General features: G+C 40.7%; 1 protein-coding gene across 1 annotated transcript in view; it reads left to right on the plus strand.

Annotated features, from left to right (window-relative positions):
• The window catches only part of LOC118342459 (thrombospondin type-1 domain-containing protein 7A-like), a 153,783-nt gene that overhangs the window by 78,382 nt on the left and 56,924 nt on the right, over nucleotides 1–18,477 (plus strand). The window contains 5 exon segments of the mRNA XM_035681013.1: nucleotides 2,564–2,631; nucleotides 2,633–2,696; nucleotides 2,699–2,751; nucleotides 2,753–2,768; nucleotides 15,294–15,488. Coding sequence (XP_035536906.1) covers nucleotides 2,564–2,631; nucleotides 2,633–2,696; nucleotides 2,699–2,751; nucleotides 2,753–2,768; nucleotides 15,294–15,488 — 396 coding nt within the window.

The raw sequence follows: 18,477 nt of genomic DNA on the forward strand, positions 1-18,477 counted from the left end.
AGTATTAGTCATATTAACTTAGTATAGGCATCAAAGTCAAAATTCTGGCTGACTAGAGGAGGGCATAAGTGTGAAGTAGGAGCCAAAGCATCATCATCCCCTCCGCCTATTTGGTGGTTGTTGTGCTAGTCCATCAGCAGGGTTGACGCCGTTGATGGTTCAGCCCTTAATTATGCCTGGAACAGCAGCGTCCGCCATGACTAATGCTTGTTGACTCTGCCTTAATGAAGCGCCTCAAATGAAAGGGACAGTTGGAAATTCTCCTACATGCATCTTAATGATGGATCCGCTTTCACTCACTCGTTTGCTCACTGCGCTACTTCTGCTCTTGCTGTTGTCTACTGTATGGAAAGTGAACATGAACACACACACGCACACACCCTCAAGCGTGTGTACCCTGGCTCTCATTATCCAGGAATCTACGGACTCAAAATGTGTATGTTTTTTATCCTCCTGACATGGAACATGGAAATCAGTTGGCTTTGATTACAACACGTTAGTTTGATGAATGTTAGTTTGATGAATGTTAGTACTTTATCATGTACTGTATGTAGAGGAATGCACACCTTTCTAGTATCTGAACAGCTCAAATTTAGTTTTTCCTGAGCAATATTGGACCTGAGATTTACATTGAATTCATTTCTTGTAATTTTAACTCTAGGCCGCTGCAGTTTGCAGTATTAAAATAAAATATGTTTGTATGAAGCATGTGACATTAGCTAATCCTTGGGGACAATTCTGCCCGTCAATATATGTCCTTTAAAAATTGTTGTTGTTGCCACTTACATGTCCAGATTGTTATTCTGTTCTATTCTAATGTCTGATAACATTATGGAAAGGAACCCTACAGAGATATACCGTTTAACCAAAAACAGCTGTAATATCGCTCGCTACCAGACTCCAGAGACAAATCTGGAAATTTTACCTTGTATATCCTTGGAACATCGTAACTTTGTTCAAACTGCACAAAAACAAAATAAAACAAACCAAATCTGTCTTAGCACCAACAGATGATGGAAACTACGGTTTCAGTCGCTCTACTCAGCTCTAAACAAACCACAGAGAGGCTGCGATAGCACTGACAGGTGAACACTGATTATCTGGTTATTCATGGCTCCTTGTCATGTGGGTGCGATTAGTATCAGGCAGCAAGTGAAACATTTTGTCCTCAGAGTTGATGTGTTAGAAGCAGGAAAAACTGGGCAGCGTGAGAGATTTGAGCGGACTTTTTACAAGGCCACATTGTGATGGCTTAGACGACTGGGTCAGAGCATCACAGTTTGTTGGTATGAGACTGCAGACCTGGGCACCACGAGGGTGCCTAGGTGCTCATAATGTTATGGCTGATCGATGTATCTTTACATAACAAATAGTTGTTTGCTGCTATATTAATGTTTAAAATCTTAATCTATATACCCTTTAAATGAAAGACACTGTCTACAGTTTATTATCTGTAAGCTGTGATTTACTTGAAAGTAACATTTCACTTATATTTCACCTCCTACAGTTATAACACTGTTAATAATGTAAGATTGAAATTGTGACTCTTGAGATTTGAAAATTCTTTCAAATTGTGATTTTAGTTTAAAAAAAACGAAAAACAGTACTTTTGATTTGGTATAAAAAAATATCTACTTTCTCTACACTCCTCACTGTTTCTTGAGAATAATTGCACAGCCTTAGTGTCCTGAGCTGATAACATGTACATGATAGGTCATCACATATGATTGTTTCCATATATGTATGTCTTCAGTCAAAATGAAGCCTCTTGGTCTGACAGCAGCTGCCTGTGCACTGCTATCTTGCGGTCATGCTGTTCATAATACACCCTACAGATAGCAAGTGACTGATGCCTGATAGAATTGAATTCCCTGCACCCCAAGTCTCATCTTCCTGCATATACGCCCCCCCACCCCCCACCCCCCTTAGATAAAACCTCCATCAATGGGTCTAGACACATGGCGGCACATGTTCTGCTGTCCTGCCTGATTAAAGGTTTTGAGGGGAAAAAGAGAGACAAAAATGAAATAGAAAGGGGGAGATTCTGCCACCTCCACCTGAGTCCTGCAAGCACTCCAGGGCTCTACTGCCTTATCGGGCTGGAGCAGGAGTGTGGATTAGGGGGTGGGTGACCTTGGCTGGGCTGGTGTTAACATCCCCCCTTCCCAGGACCTGGGTCATGGAATCTCATGCCCTTGAGCAGAGGAAATGACACACACATGAACCCCAGATGAATTAATGGATTCCTGCATGCATTAGTCATTTTGGATAAAAGCTACTGTAATGAGAGGAGAATAAAAACAGTCATTATGTGAAGTTCTTCTTGGATTTTCTGTCAACTTCAGGCTTAATGGACTGTCATGTTAAATGCAATATAATGGTTATAATCAAAGGCACACTGTGACCACAGAGTGCAGTTAATGTCCTTACAGTTACACATTAGATTTTGTCAAATTGCAGCAAGTTTTTGCTGAGCAGATCACAGAGGGGGGGGGGGGGCTCTGTGGTTGATTAAGCGTTAGCTGTTCATTTAGTTCATTAGATTCCTGTTGTTCCCCGACAGGCTTCAAACTGAGGAAGAGGAGGATCGTCAATGAGCCGACGGGCGGGACGGGGAACTGCCCCCACCTCGGTGGAGGCAATACCGTGTGAAGACCCCAGTTGCTACGACTGGCTGGTGATAAACTGGAGGGAGTGCGTCCTGATAATGAGGGGAGGCGTGGACCAGGAACCCAGATGCCACAAGTGCAAATGTGTCAACAGTGATGGTGAGGTATCATGCTTAAACATTTGACCATAAAGCAGATGTGTTGGTTTGGAGTAACTGGGTAACTAAAGCACCTTTCAAACTGATCACCATCCTTGGTCTTAAACAATGATCAGTGGGCTCCATTTACCTTAGCACTCCATCCTCCACCTCCACCTGCTCTGTCTTGTCTTTCTCCCTCTCTCTGCCTCTACCAGTTATGGTGCTGTGTGTATGAAGCAGAATGGACCTACAGCAGTGCTTTTTGACATCTAGTCAGCTTTTTTCAAGGAGGCCAAGAGTGGAATCCCTCAGGAAGCCCCAATAGAAGTGGTCATATCTACATGCATACCAGCCTTTTTAATAATTTTACATTTGTTGGTATGGTGGAAAAAATTACATGCACAAGCAATGTTGCAATAACAACTTCTAGAAAATGTCTTTTCTGTCAAATCAAATTTAAATTCCTACGTTATTTATCTGGTTACTGATGGGCTGTTGGCCAAATAATGTGTACGAGAAGGAATAAAACTGGGGTTTAAAATCACATAGCTTAGCGCCTACCGGTAACATTATATGATTTAATCATAATTATTAATAATATAATATATAATGGCTGTCCTGTATTGTCAAAAAAACCTCTCTCAGTCTAATTGTCAATGGAAAAGGTCACTTCAAGAGTGAGAAGTGCCGAGCAGTAAAATTTGCAGACACTTTAAATGCTCGGGAGACCAGAAGCATAATCGTAATGTGTTGACATGCATCAACTCGTGATGACACACATCTAGTCAAAGCTGATGTGCACGGCTTCCATAGAAAAAGATGTGTGGTTGTGATGCACGTCGACACTTGCCGGAGTGTAGTGGTTGCCCCTGTGGGCAGGCACTGTGATTGACTCTTCCTTTTGAGCTTACTGTTGATGAAGTCTTCCTGTACGTTACTCCTCTTTCCCACTCTGTTCAGCAATACGGCCAACAACCAAGCTTCCCTTATTTTTAGCCAAACTTTTTGAGGATCTAACAGAAGTAACTTACCATTGCTCGTGGTTCAGGCTTGAATACCATTTGTTTGGTCGGAACAACAACAAGGGACATTTTCTGTCAGACATCCTCAACAGAAGTAAATGGTTATTTGCAATGGAAGCAAAACTCCAACTATAAACGCATTTGAATTGCGACACATCAGACTAGCAGGAAGATGGTAAATGGTAATGTAAATGGTAAATGGACCTGACTTGTATAGCGCTTTCGAGTCTTCCGACCACTCTCAAAGCACTTTTACACTACAACGTGCCACATTCACGCCTCTCTTCACACACATTCACTCAGTGATGGAACGCTCATCGAAAGTCCACTCGAACAGCAACTAACACATTCATTGCTAATGGCTATGCATGCATCGGGAAGCAATTGGGGGTTCATGTATCTTGGCTCAAGGATACTTCGACACGTGGCAGGAGGAGCCGGGGATCGAAACCAACAACTTCTGATTTGGGGGACGGACCCGCCTCCTGCCTCTGAGCCACAGCCGCCCCGAAATGTGGTCAGACACTGGTGTTGTGAAACAGTTAATTTGTATGTACCAGCATTGATGAAGCGGCTCTGTTGAACCCGTGGGCTAATTACCAGATAACTGGAGCCGTTTCCACTTTGTTTAGAGGTTGTGCTCAATGTCTTGTCAGTTTACTCTGCTCTGATTGTTGCAGCTCTGATTACTGCAGAGTCGATTGGCCTCTCTTTGAACCACCACACTGTGGCCCCTATAGCCTGGGCTCACTGCCCAACATTGTAATTGCTGTATGTGTTGTAGGGAGATATTCCTCTGTTTGTGCTATTCTAAGCAATTTTATTGTGTTCCTGTGTGTGTGTGTGTAGGTGTGTGTGTGTGTGTATGTGTGTGTGTGTGTGTGTATAGCTGCTTTCCCCTGGGTTCCAGCACAGGCGACTGGCCAACACTGAGCTGGAAGAGAATGTGAGACACTGGGAGAACAGTGCTGGCACTGCCTGAGGGAGCTCTCTCACACACACACTCTGACCTAAAGACTAAGCACCTGCTTCCTCACCATACCAGGCATAACAGCAGGCAGACCAATACATTGTTTCCTTTCTAGACACCTGTAATGCTGGTAGCATTCAAAGGAACAGCATTCTTTGCTCATCTTTATGGCACTAAAGCAGATTCCTTCAGTTGCCTTACACCTACTCAGTGTTTATGCACAAGCTTCAAGTTTCTTCACATGAAAATAGGTTAAACCACAGCAAAGCTTTTCTCAGGACAAATCCAGAGTTTGTTTTAACTAAAGTTACAGAGAGAAAGTAGTTCCAAATGCTACATCTGACTTTAGATATCATATATCAGCAAAACTAGCAGTTATAACAAAAATGTCTGACATTAGATATAAAGTGCAAGGGTTGCTGACTGTTTCCAAAGAACATTTAACTACTGTTACGCAGTAACTTGATTTCTTCATTTCAAAGTTTCTTGTGGGATCATTTGTAAGGTTTCACTCATTCTGAGACTAAACTTAAAAACTATAAATACAGTGTGCTTGATGGAATGGATAGGATAGAAAGCTTTGACATGTTTCTACATGAAGCTGGTTACTGAGGTGGGTCTGTGTGTTAAAAAGACAGACAAATGCACACTGGAAACTTCACTTTAGAGTACTAGTTCCCAATTCAATTCAATTCAATACAATTTTATTTGTATTGCGCCAAATCATAACAGAGGTTATCTCAGGACACTTTTGTTCAAAATAGAGCAGGTTCTAGACGTGCGAACTCCTTTTAACGCATTATCTTACAGAGCCCAACCCGTTCCCACCCATGAGCAAGCACTTGGCCGACGGCGGCAAGGAAAAACTTGGCAGAAACCTCTGACAAACCCCGGCTCTAGGTGGGTGCCAACTAGTCTGGTCTTAGGGTTCATCATCCCCTCACACTCACAGTTCACTTATAAGCCCTTTTCACCAACAGAGAATTGGCACCAATATGGTTAGAGTATTTTGACCAAAAATAAACCGGTTCAGAACCCGGTTTCTACACGTTGTTAAGCAATGTACACCGCCCTCTGTTGATGACGCATTCTTGATTACAATTGTTTCACTCAAAACTGATGGAAACGTGGGCTGGTTTGCTAGATAGCACCAGGGTTCCAATAATCTTTAACGTAACCAGTTCAGGGGCTAGAGCTAATTTGGATGTCAAGCAAGTTTAATTCTTTTTGGCAAATGTGAATGTTTTTGTAAACAGTCATCCAAATCCACACTTACTGACTCACTTACTGCTGCTAAACACACACTTCATAGTTTCAAAATAAAAAACAGCGTACCTGGAAAATATTAGAAGGTTTAGTTGCTATAGAGCGCTGCAAGAAAAATCAAGCATCTTAACACCTGCTGGTTTACAGTACAAGATTAAACATGTTACCTCAACATTTATGGTGGTGGCACACATTTCCCAAATTTGCTTATGGAAGTTCTGTTTGGCAATCCCTCTTACTCAATTTGACACAATTCATTAATCAAAACATACTCCACACTTGTGACCCACACATTAGCAAACTGAAATTTGTCACCATTTGCAAGTAAACAGTGTTTGCAAATTGCTTTTGAGACATTGGCTACTAGCTGCCTCAGGAGAGGGGAATTCTCTTTCAGTTGATTCTCCCAAGGTTTCTTCTGTTTTTTATGTGCAGGAGGAGTTTCGCTTGTTTGAATTTTGGCTGTAGGCTTATAAAGGCCCATAAAAAATTCAGTGTGGTATTTGGCCATACCAGAGGTTTACAAACTGTGAGGCACCTCCCCACGGGGGCAAGGTGGGAGAAATATGATGCAAAGATACTTTGTGAGGTGAATGGTAAATGGACCTGTACTTGTATAGCGCCTTGCTAGTTCTTCCGACCCACCAAAGCCGCTTTTACACTACGTGCCACATTCACCCTTTCACACAGTTGATTTTGGCAGAAGTCAATCGAACAGAAACTCAAAACTCATTCATACACACGATGCTATGCATCAGGGAGCAAATTGGGGTTCAGTATCTTGCTCAAGGATACTTCGACACGTGGCAGGAGGAGCTGGGGATCGAACCAACAACCTTCTGATTGGGGGACGACCCGCTCTGCCTCTGAGCCACAGCCGCTTGCTTGCTGCTTGCGTTCTAAAAAACATGAAATTAGTAATTAGTTGCTAGGCCTACTTATAAACACGTCCAACTGTTGGATATCCGTCACAGCTGCTTCAAGCATGGTAACAAGGGATAGGACCCAAATGCAGATTTTTGAGGCAGAGCTAGTGCAATTCAATGATTTTATTGCAGAAAAATCAAGATACAAAAGGCTTACGGGATGGTGGGCAGGCAAGGGTAAAAACCAGAAGGCAGCAGTCCAACACAAGAAGATAAATAAAAAAAGCATGGAATTGAAAATATATATTAAATAGAATAATACCTTCATAGTACAAATACTTGGCTCTGTGTGTTAGCTGTAAAGACATGTAAAAACATGTAAACCGTCTGAGTTTCTTTTTTCTGGGAGGCGGATATATTACCAGCGACATCAGAGTTTCATGTGGTCATTAAAGGGAAGCATTGCTGAGAAATGTTCATAATGATCATGTGTGTCATTTACACAATAGCAAATTGTTTGCAGGTTTGGGAAACGGTGGGTTTACAGTGAGCAGCCTTTACACTGCATTATACATCAAGTGCCATTGGGTCCAATTAAAAGTTAAATCTGCTGGACTCTTGAGCTCAAAGTTTCAGAGCGTCTGCTTACAGCCGTGAAAGGAATAATATGTTATTAAAAATAACACGTGTTTTTGGTCTTCAGGGTAAGGTGGGAGAAGAAAACAACTGGGATTGCGGGAAATTTTTTGTCTTTGATTTCTGTTCATTTTTGCTCATCAGACTCTAATTCATTTACAAATGAAAGAGACGCTCAATGCCAACTTCCACCCCTCTCACATATTCTCTGAGGCAGTCTGAGGAAAAGCAAACATTTGTTTTGGTTAACCACATGAGCTGGAACACCTTGAGAACATTTTTAATTCAATAATTTTTTCAGGGGTATGATGTGAGATTTATAGGATGTAGGCTGCTGGGGAAATGTCCACTGGCAGATAGTTAAAGTTTCAGTGTGTAACATTTAGGAGGATCTATAGGAAGAAATGGAACATAATATTAATAGGTATGTTTTCATTAAAAAATCAGGTTCTGCTGTTATTGTGAGTGAGGTGTACAGCTTTCATATCCCCCATAGGTCAGAGAACTGAAATATGTAGGAACTCACTTTTCATTAATTAATCAATTATGACCTTAATATTCTAAGTTCATCCAATATTTTTTCTTTACTTTTTCCTACCAAAATTGTGTGTGTGTGGGGAGGGCAGTTACGGGTAGATTCCTGAACCATAACACAGTAGCTGCTAATGAGGGCTCTGGGGAGAACGAGAGAGAGGAAGAGAGGGTGAGAGAGAGAGATGGGGGTTGTAAATCAGTTTCCATATTATACACATAATCAAGGTCCCCATTCACAAGCTGCAGTGCTCCATGTTGGTGTAGTGGCAGCAATTACCGTCTTCCTCACACCAATCTGACTTGTTCTCTACAACTAATTATCTTTACTCTCTTTCCCCTGAAAAATTAAAAGCAAAGTGTCCTTGAAAGATAATTTATTATGAAGCAGAAGGATGTATCAACACTGCTTAGATTATAGCTTTTCACTTTTTTATTGTTTTACAGCGCAAAAGTTTATCCTCTAGTGCTCTTATCAGCTAAGAATAAAAGAAGTAATTGCTGAATGTTAACGCTGCAGGCAATAATAGACATTTCATTATCGGAAAAAAGAGGTACAAGTGGAGCCTCATATCACATGATCAAAGTGAAAAATTCATGACATATTTACTAAGTCAATTGTTAATTTACAGATGCTGTAGGTTTACCTTATTTCATGTTTAACATGAAAATGTGAGTTTGCTTCGGCAAAGCCACACGCTCATTTTTCACACACCACATTTGTCCTCCCATCCTTTAAACTAGAAGCAGTGGGCAGCATAGGTGCCTTGGGAGGCACTTGGGGTTCAGTGTCTTGCCACATGACACTTAACACTTTGACACATGGACAGGGGGGAGCTGGGACCATTTAGGAGAACTGCTCTCAAAACCTAGTACTGGTACTGTTTTCATTCGCTAGAAGTAAAAGGAGTTTTTATTTTTAATGAAATTTGAATTTGCAACTTTTTTTATGTTTTTTTGTGTCAATTAGCAATACGTTTTGCATTCCCTCTGATCAGACAAAACCAAACTACTAACAGTAGCTGTAGCCGCTGTCTGTGACCACAGCTGCGGCTGAAACACCCTGTGTGACTATGGCTACAGATATGATTGAAGCTATTGCTGGAGCTGTGATTATAGCTATGACAACATCCAAACCTGTTTCTTTGACTATTGCTCTTTATAGGGCTGTAGGTTTGTATGTGATGTATGTGTTAATTTGTTTTTGTTTGGTTTTAATTAGTTATTTGAAGCTTCATGTCATGATTGACAGCTGAGCTGGGTGGGACTTTGATTCCGCTGTGCCTAACCTGATCACTACTGCACAGACTGTGACTTGGTGGTTAAAGATGGCAGAGGCTGTATCCAAGGTAATTTGGCTCCATTTTTGTACAGTGGGAGGAAGGATGATGATGATGTGAACCTAATGCTTCTATCAGATATGACAGATATGACACCTCCGGAGTTCAGGAATAGCTTCACTATAATGCTCAGCAAACACAACGTCAAGCCACAACCCATGCATGTAGATGAAGATAAATATAGATAAATGTTTTGAAACCTTTGTGATCATAACAGCAAAAGCCACCATTGTGGCCAAGACTATACTCATAATTACAGCAACAGCAATCCCAAAGCTATAGCCATGCCCTAATTGTTATCCTAGCATGTTAGCCAGAGCCTCTACCAATCACAGCCCTGGCTGCAACTACAGTTGAGACACTGCAGAGGATTATTTAAATTTTTTGGCCTACACTTTGTAGGTGGGAATATATGAAGTATTTAGTTCAGTTGGGTTTGACCTAGTTGCTGTAGTGTCACAGTAAGGATAATTGAGCTACCTAAGTCTAATGTCCTGTACGATTTTATTCATAAGAAGACAGTCACGTAAGAAAAAAGACTAACACAGAAAAAAAGAACAGATAGCATTAGTATAGACTGTTGTGTGAACACATTCTACAATGTCACTTATCTTTGAACCAACCCTCACATATTCATTGCTCCATCTTTCACTTATTCCTTGGGGCACTCTTTATTATCTAAATCCATTTAAATGGCTGATGAATACATCCAAGTAGTTTCAGTCCCAGCCATAAAAGAAAAACTCCTCAAGGTGACCTCATCTTCATCTGTCTTTCTTCTTTCTTCTTCTCCTTGCATCTCCTGAAAGGCACTCAGCTAAAGAGGCATGGGCTTCCTTTTATGGCACCCTGTTGAATCAGACTCATTGGTAAATTAGATTAGCGCAGCTTGCTCCACACAGTCAGCTTGGATTTGGTCTGCCTTTCTTCCCCATTAGCTCTGACTGTGTGAGAGGCAATCTCCCCCGGATGTGGCAGAATTGAATAGAGGAGATGTCAGCCTCCGTCTGGTACATTTCCATCAACACAGGTTCAGACAGCGGTTTGACTTGTCTGATGTTTGTAATGTTAAAAAAGAAAATTTTCCCTTTGATCGCGTCAATTGCTTGCTGAGCTCAGGGCGGACTGATATCACTTTAGCTTCTCAGATCTGTGAGTTTAGCAGAATGGTTTTGAACACCTTGCGGGACAGGAGAGGAAGAGTTTCAGAGAAAGCACCTTCCTTCCTCTGAAACTCTTCCTTCCTGCTCTGCCAAAAGGCGTCTTCTGATATTACTTTCATTCACACTGAAAGTCATCCATTTCCCAAAAAGTGATACACTATGTTTTCTGAGCTGCCACCACTATGTTTAATGTGTGGGTGAAGTCAGGTAACTAAACTTTTATAGATAGATGAGTAGATCGATCTTGGTCCTGCTAGTGGTCATTGTGCTTGCATGTACATCCATCAGGTTAGAAGTCCTGACATAGCTCATTTATAATTCCAAAATTTGTCATGTTAAACTGACAAAGATCTGTTGTCTGGACCAAATTGAAAATATTTTTATTGTGAACATATGCACATCCAGTAAAGAGCCAATAGGATCCAAATATTTCTGTGTTCAAGTGTAAGTCTTTTTAATTGATGTTTTCCCAAACAGGGCTTACACCTGGTCTTATAGTCTTATAAGTCAGTTATAACTAAGTTAACTTAACTTAGTTCGACCTAATAGTTACGCTGGTCACACCATCTACAGTTCTCGGTAAGACTAGGAGCACGCATCATAATCTAGGCTGATTAGTACAGCCTGTAGTTATTGATACTTTCTGTTCTGTGCCATGGATGTAGTTTACTAAGTAGTGAAAATGTTTGTCATCAGTGGCTGAGAACATGAAAAACAAAGGGTGTAAAATGGAAAGGGTTTATGCTCTTATGTGCAGTAAATGTCATGGCACTTTGCCTATTAAAATATATATACAATGCCTATAAAAAGTATTCACCCCCCTTGGATGTTTCACCCCTTTTGTTTCTTTTATACATGAAATCATGGTCAATATAATTTGCTTTTTTGACAAGAATTGCGAAAAAACTTCTTTAAATCAAAAGGTGGAAGACCGGATTTTTACCCAAACCTAATGTAATTCATTCAAAAAATATATAAGGTAAAGAAGATGATTGCATAAATTATTCACCCTTTTAAAGTGACTGAACCTACATTCAACAGAAGTCCAGCTAGTTGATGCCCAGCAGTGTCCCACAATTAGTGAAATGGAGATCCACCTGAGTTCAAGCTGATGTGTTGGTCAAAATAATATATAAAAAACACCTGTGTCTGGGATTGGGTGCATTCTACTAAATACTGACCTGAAGGGGGTGAATATTTATGCAATCATCTTCTTTACCTTTATATATTTTTAATTAATTGACATTCGTTTATATAAATCCGTCTTCACTTTGATATTAAAGAGATTTTTATATATATATATATATATATATATATATTACAACTAGAGTCAGGGGGTTACTAGTAGCGCTCATCCCCTGGGAGCCGTGACTATCCACCATATTTCATGGCAGGCTGAGTTGAATGGATGGGAAAATGATCTCAAATTACCACCACAGCATATACATTTTAGAATGTTAATGGTCCCTCCTTTCTATCTGGATGTCTTTGGACTTAGTGTTGGTTTGTGTAACCAGTGTAGACTATGTGTGTGTTCCATTATCAAAAGCTAGAGTCACCTCGTGCTGTGCTCTGGTAACAAAAGACATCATGAAAGCCATCAGTGTCATACAGACACTTCAATGATTTCGTCCAGCATCTATCACATGGAAGTCTTCTATTACCCCTGTCAAGGCTCCATACGTCCCCCACCACCAACCCCACAGCCATGTGGCATCCCTCAGAGTTTCTCATGACTGGCATTTTATTGATCTACTGTTGTCTCCCTGTGATGAAAATGGATCTGTTTTTTCCCCCGGGGTCCCAGACGTATTACTCAGCTCACTGGTTGTCTTCCAGCCCTTCACAATGAGATTTTTGCAGATATGGTCCTTCAGCAACAGGATGGGCTGGGATTGACTGGGATGGAGGGTGAGGACAGCCTGCAGATCTTCAATATTGGTCCCATCAGCATATCAACACCCCCACCCTTCCAAATACAAATCCTTGAAAATACCTCACAAATAAACCAGTGTGCATTCCCCTTAAGTATCTGTATTGACAAACTTAAACCTATCCCAACAACACCTGTATACCCCTAACTGTAACCCGGAGCTTGGTGCCGGCAGGCAAGTGACTTAACCTTTAAGGTTTCAGCAGTACATCTGAGCCTCTAATTCTGCAAGTCTCCGTAAAGCAATGAAAAGACATTCATTCAGCCTGACTAATTAGCAAGTTGTATCCTCTTTGTTTCTGGGCACAGTGACTGCATACAACATGACATCTTGTCACAGTGATGTTTCCAGCTTTGGTACTAGAGGAGATTGCCTTTTAACATAACCAACATCATTTGATTACACAGTAGGGGGTTCAAGATAGTTCCAGAACAATTATAAATTGCTGTTTAAAAAAGATTAAGACTGTTTGCTGACCATTACAGCTGCAGTAGGTAACTTTCATCAAAACAACTTTTTGTCATATTTGCTGAAACATTCACTGTATCCTGACAGTAGAACATGAGACAGCCTTTTTTTAAGACCAGTTTATCAGTGCTGCTCACCTGTACTCACAGTCCATATCTAGCAGCCTGTACTGTGGATGGAGACACTGCAGTACTGGACAGATCGAGAAGCTTGTTCCTCAAGAAATAGCTTACTTGTTCTCCCCCTGAAATCAAGTGTCCAGTCATTATGCTAAACTAGGCTAATCACATCCTGAAGCTAATAAGCATATTTCATAAAATATTATACTATTTTGTCAGACATGTCTCTGCATATTACACTACTATGAGATAAAATAGGACTTTCCAACATGACAAATTTATCTTTTTAATTTTCAGCTTTTAAAATGGCTCGCATTTACATTTTCAAACATCCATTTGGTTCCATTTGCTCTACTTAAAACAGCCTTATCTGGTTTAGTGAACTATGTCAGAGTGCAGTATGTTGAAGTATTAATGTCCAGTTAAGTGGTATTAAATCATTCATAAAGGTCAAGACTGTGTCATTTATGAACTGCACTGATTGAAAAAGTATTCAAACACGGCTAATTGACGCAATTTAGTCAGACTGCTTAAGCTTTTCTACTATTTAACACGTACACAGTATATGTGTGTCCAATCTTAGTTACTGTAGCATAGATAAATAGTGCAATGACACTTCATGATATATAATTTTGTTTCATTGTCCGATGCCCCCGTGAAAGATATATTACCCAACATGCTCTGCTCAAAAACGCTGATGTTGCGTGTTTCTGCTCAGGGTAGCTGTCAAAGTGAGCAGTCTTAATCAGTCCTGTTCATTTCACTCTTGTAAACCTTTCCTTCATTTATAAAGACATCAGCCTTGTGTTTTGTTTTGTTTTATATTATACACAGCTGTCTGTGATTTTATTTTATTTTTTCAAGTGCAGCATGTATTACATGCAGTATGCTTTTTAATAATACACTTCGGATCAACATGAGGGGGCCCGATAACCGGTCAAAATGGGGTCTAATCACAGACACAGTATAGTGCCTGATTCCTCACAATGTGTCATGGGCTACGTTTCCATTCAGTTTAAACACTCCCAAAAACTCCAGGACACAGATGATTCACTTCCATGAAGTTTACTGGGAATCTTGTGAAACTGTAACACAGTACAATGAGATACTTATATCATTAAAGAAGCTAAACACACAGTACCAAGGTAAATAGCACCGCTTAGCTAACGTAGCTGTGTAACTTATATGATGAAACACAATCGACCTTGAGTAATGAAACAAGCAAGCTAGAATCTATAAAGCTAACTATGCCTTAAGCATGAATACTAAATTAGCAACCATGTACTTAGGCGGTTGTGGCTCAGAGGCAGAGCGGGTCGTCCCCTTAATCGGAAGGTTGGTAGTTCGATTCCCCGCTCTTCCCTGTCACATGTCGAGTATCCTTGAGCAAGATACTGAACCTCCAAATTGCTCCTGATGCTGTGCATCAGTGTATGTGTATTGATTGTATGAATGAGTTAGATTCTGTTCGATGGGCTTTGACATCACTGAGTGAATGTGTGTGAAAGGGTGAATGTGTAAAAGACTAGAAAGGTGCTATATGAAGTACAGGACCATTTACTTGTTTTTTGGAGTGGAATATGAAACCAAAAAAATTACTTTTTTCCAATGGACAAAATGCTTTTGGTCTCAAACAATTACAATTACAATGTTAGCAGCAATCATTACTTCTGCTTGTTTTGTGGTAGTTTTCACCTCATAGGGATTGTTTTCATGGCACCTATCCAGTATGAGCAACACCTCGATACAGGCAGCAAAAGTTCTCCCCTGTGCATAGCCCACCAGTCACAGGCCATTGTAGTGATGACTGGAAGATGGTTTAGCTAATAACATCATGAGTGTATGACAGATTGTTTCTTTGCATAAGCATTGTATAAAGTGCCAATCATCCTTAAACTGATCATTCTGTTGACTTTTATTGAAATATGTAGTATTTTACAGCTCTGATAAACCCTGACCATTACCGTGTGTTGTTGAGTCTCCAAATAGCCATTTTATGTGTCCAGCTAGAATAAAACAATTCAGAGTGCTCAATTGTAGTGCTTTTGGAAAATAACATAAAACTAAAATTGAATTACGTGAAGAGAAATACCTAAATGTTTTGCCATTTTTATACCTCTGTAAATTTGGTTTGGTATCAATTGTGTTACTCTGGCTAACACCAAGCAGTTAGCTCTCAGAAGATTTCAAAATCTTAAATGTGTCCAAAAATTGCTTTTGTCCATCCAGGTGTATATGTGGAGAGGCAGCTCTGCCGTGATGCCATCCTGCCCATGCCGGCCATTTGTGAGGTGCCTTGCCCAAAGGACTGTGCCCTGAGTCCCTGGACCCCATGGTCTCTGTGCTCCCACACTTGCTCTGGAAAAAACACGGAGGGCAGGCAGACCAGAGCTCGCTCCATCCTCGCCTATAACGCAGGAGAAGGTAAGAACTCTAGCAGAACACAGTCACACTGACATAAGGCTTTGCCAATATATGGACCTTTCAATCAACTGACCCTTACTAAGTCCATCCTCTTTTGGCACATTGGTCAACTTTCTCCTTTCCTGGCTAATCTAAATCAATCATTAGCTGGCTAATTACTATTGTTTTGCTAATATTAGCTATCAGATACAAATAGCTAGCTAAAGAAGTGAAGATTAAATAAAAGCGACATATATATTACTAGCTACTTAAATACATCAGTTGTTACTTAGTTAACATTCTTAGCTGACTTAAGATGTGACTATATGACAGTTATCTTTTAACCATCTTCAACATAGATTAGCCTTGCACATAGCATATCTTAGTACTGGAAAGGAGAAAGCTGATCGAACCATTCTGACCGATGCTTTTATTGGAGCGCAACGCAAAAAGGGGCGGGACTCAGGAAGGGTCAGTTAGGAATCATTAAGTCAGTGTCATCTGATATGAACATGGTCAAATTGCACAGTGATGCTAGTAGTCTTAAAAACGTGGTTTTTGCCATATTTCTCATGTGCCTCTCCTCCTTATATACTACAAGTGAAATGTCAAGGTGAAATGAATGATTATGTGTTCCTCTACAGCGACTGCAAAGGTTGTGGCGTGGGTTACTGTGATGCAGGGTAAGAAGGGACTAGAAGAATAACTAGCTTGTTTACACTCACATTGTCCATCTTTATTGTACAGCATGTTCATGCCTTTTAAACGTTCACAAGGACTCTGCCTTTATTTCTGTTCAAGGTCCTTCCCTGCTGTCCTTGGTCCGTCCAATCTTCGGTACATTCTTATTTGATGTTCTTAGATGACAGCAAGTGATTTTTGCTGATGTAGTATGTAGTCTCCATATGTTTAACTAGAGGGAAACAAAAATGTGGCTACATTAATGTAATCTCTTCCCACCGATCTGCTGGGCCAGCAAAATCCCTGTGCTTTTAGAATAGAAAAAAAACCTTTAACACACTAGTAGTAGCATTGAGTATTCCTTAGCCTTAAGTGTTTCAAACCCCAAGGTGAGTGGTGGGTATCTAAGTGGTGCTGGAATGATACTGAAGCGATTGCCTCTGGGTTAAAGCCCAACCCTCGGAGCTGCCAATCACACTGTGAGAACTGAGCCGTTCTCACCAAACATCGTTATGAGAAAAAAACAGGAGGCTTCACAGATGGTTAGCGTCTGGCTTGGCAGCACATCAGAATTGTATCTTTTACGTCCCTGCTATCATTTTCACAGCTCTTGCCGTCTGACTTCTGGACCACATTGCGTGACATGCTGTGTCTGGCATATCTGCAACAATGCAGCATCCACCATCCACGCTGGAGTAAGGAGACCCCTCATACATAATGGATTTCCATGTGAATGGATACTCCTACTCCACAGTGCATGCTGGGCTTCAGGAGAATGTCCATGTCAGAGCGTGGTGCAGGCTGCAGGTTGCAGGGTGCGACTTGTTTATTAGCTTCCCTAGCATTTAGGTGGCAGACACTGCTGCAGTATTAGATGGATGACAATCGACAGAACACGGGGCCAAGCAGGTTGATGTGGTGTGTGATGAAAGAAGTGTCAAGTCACATAGACCTTTCCTGGCCATCAGCTATAGCAGAATGAGACAGGCTGGAAAGTATTCAGCATGCATCACAAGATAGAGAGTGGTAGAGTAGGGAGGATTGAAGTGCAAGAACCCAGTGCAAGATTTAAATCTGTTGGAGCCTTTTCCATGAATAACACTGCACAACGTTGCCATGACAGTGATGTCTAATTGTAATAAGGCTTTTTTAAAAGCTGGGTCTATGGTGAAACTACGGTGCCTGCGAATGACATGAAAAAAACAACAAACTGGAGCCAGTTTTTGTCCATTCTGGGTTAGTGTTCATTAGAAGGCTCAATCTAAGGTAATGAAAACACAACAGTTCTTATTTTCGGGGGATTAGTATATACTACATGCATCCTGGAAAACCTGGAAACCATATCACCCAATACTGGAAATAAACAATCTATATCATTATATATTATATATCTTAGATTGCATACATAAAGGTGCATATTTAGTTTGAAACTTAAGTGGTAGAAGGATAAGCTACACCAGATGTGGTTCACACCAGATGGGGACTTGACTTGCAGCAATCTTTTCGGGATCTGGTAAATTTTTTCAGAGCCACAAGCTCTCATATCAGAAGTGCATTTCTCTGTGCTGCACAACCGGAACCCTGCATTAGTTATGAATATTATATTCTATTTCTGCCAATAGATGTCACACAGTGGACCTTTAAAGCTGCAGTAGGTTATTTTTATAAAAATATATTTTTTTGTAATTTGCTGGAACTTTCACTCTATCCTGACAGTAGTATATGAGACAGATAGTCAGGTTCCTCTGGCTCCTCCTAGTGCTCCTAATGGGATTTGCAAAAATCTACCAGGCCTGAACAAAAACAACCAATCAGAGTCGAGATAGATAGTTGATTTTTCAGTCTCCTTTCCAGGTTGTAAAATAGCTTTTCTAACTTTTGATCCCTATTGGAAAAAGTTGTTGCAGGATAGCTCAATATTAACAAACTGCAGTAGAGAAAAAAATACAAAGAAATACGCCAATACGTCGCAATTTGCTGTTTTCTTGCATAACTGCAAAATCATGAAGAATTACAATGTGTTTTCAGTTAACCATTAGTTGCATAATCACATTCACATATTCACACTACACAATCATATGAAGGCAGCATGTACTGGTGTTGGTATGAGCTAATTATTCAGGTCAAGATGAACATTAAGAATGACAGGAGGAATTATTGCCTGGCAAGGTAGTGTTGAGTGAATCAGTGGCGGGGCTTCCATGGTGGCACGGGGGGCACCCGCCCCCCCCTGTAATCTGATTGGCCACCCAGTGTGCCCCCCCCCAATAACGCGGGGTAATGTCAATCATTGCGCTAAAGCTCTTTACCAACGCTGCATGTTAAAACG

Source organism: Morone saxatilis, unplaced genomic scaffold (assembly GCF_004916995.1).
Source record: "Morone saxatilis isolate NCDOM2014 unplaced genomic scaffold, NCSU_SB_2.0 Contig9, whole genome shotgun sequence".
Classification (NCBI taxonomy): domain Eukaryota; kingdom Metazoa; phylum Chordata; class Actinopteri; family Moronidae; genus Morone; species Morone saxatilis.